Genomic DNA, 654 nt, shown 5'->3' with positions numbered 1-654 from the left:
GGCGATTCCGGGCGTGACACCTCTTCGTGAGGGCTACAACCCTGCTACGTGGATGTTGGAGTGCATCGGTGCAGGTGTAAGCCGCGGAAATGATAACTCTGGCGATTTCGTTGAAGTTTTCTACTCGAGCGACATCAAACACGAGATGGTCATGCAATTATCGTCAGATGGTGTGGCTGTGCCAATGCCTGGATCAAGTGCCGTGGTGTTTGGAAAGAAGCGAGCAGCGAGTTCTTTGACGCAGATGAAGGCTTTGGCGAGACGTTTCATTGACTTGTACTGGCGCACACCGTCCACGAATCTCACGAGACTAGCGATCATGCCACTTGTGGCCTTAGTCTTTGGTCTAGTCTACCTCGGCACCGACTACACGTCGTACCAAGGCATCAACGCTGGCGTGGGCATGATTTTCCTCACCTCCTACTTCACTGGTGTGGTATCTTTCAACAGTGCATTGCCAATTACATCCGAAGATCGACCAGCATTCTACCGCGAGCGCGAGGCACAAACGTATAGTGCATTTTGGTACTTTATCGGCTCTACGGTGGTCGAAATCCCTTACGTCTTCGGGTCGATGCTGCTCTACACCGTCATTTTCTACTGGATGGTGGGTTTCAGTGGCTTCGGTACTGCGGTTCTCTACTGGATCAACAC

At 51.8% G+C, this 654-nt stretch overlaps 1 protein-coding gene across 1 annotated transcript in view; it reads left to right on the top strand.

The window, feature by feature from the left end:
• Positions 1 to 52: 52 nt before the first annotated feature.
• The window catches only part of PPTG_23552 (hypothetical protein), a gene marked incomplete at its 5' end in the record, with an annotated part of 9,677 nt that continues 9,075 nt past the window's right edge, over positions 53 to 654 (top strand). Inside the window, one exon of the mRNA XM_008911525.1 lies at positions 53 to 626. Within this exon, the coding sequence (XP_008909773.1) occupies positions 53 to 626 (574 nt within the window). The remainder of the gene's footprint in view (positions 627 to 654) is intronic.

The sequence above is a fragment of the Phytophthora parasitica genome (genome assembly GCF_000247585.1).
Source record: "Phytophthora parasitica INRA-310 unplaced genomic scaffold supercont2.42, whole genome shotgun sequence".
Lineage (NCBI taxonomy): Eukaryota > Oomycota > Peronosporomycetes > Peronosporales > Peronosporaceae > Phytophthora > Phytophthora nicotianae.
Note: the sequence above shows the minus strand (reverse complement) of the source record. Positions and strands in the feature narration are given on the sequence as shown.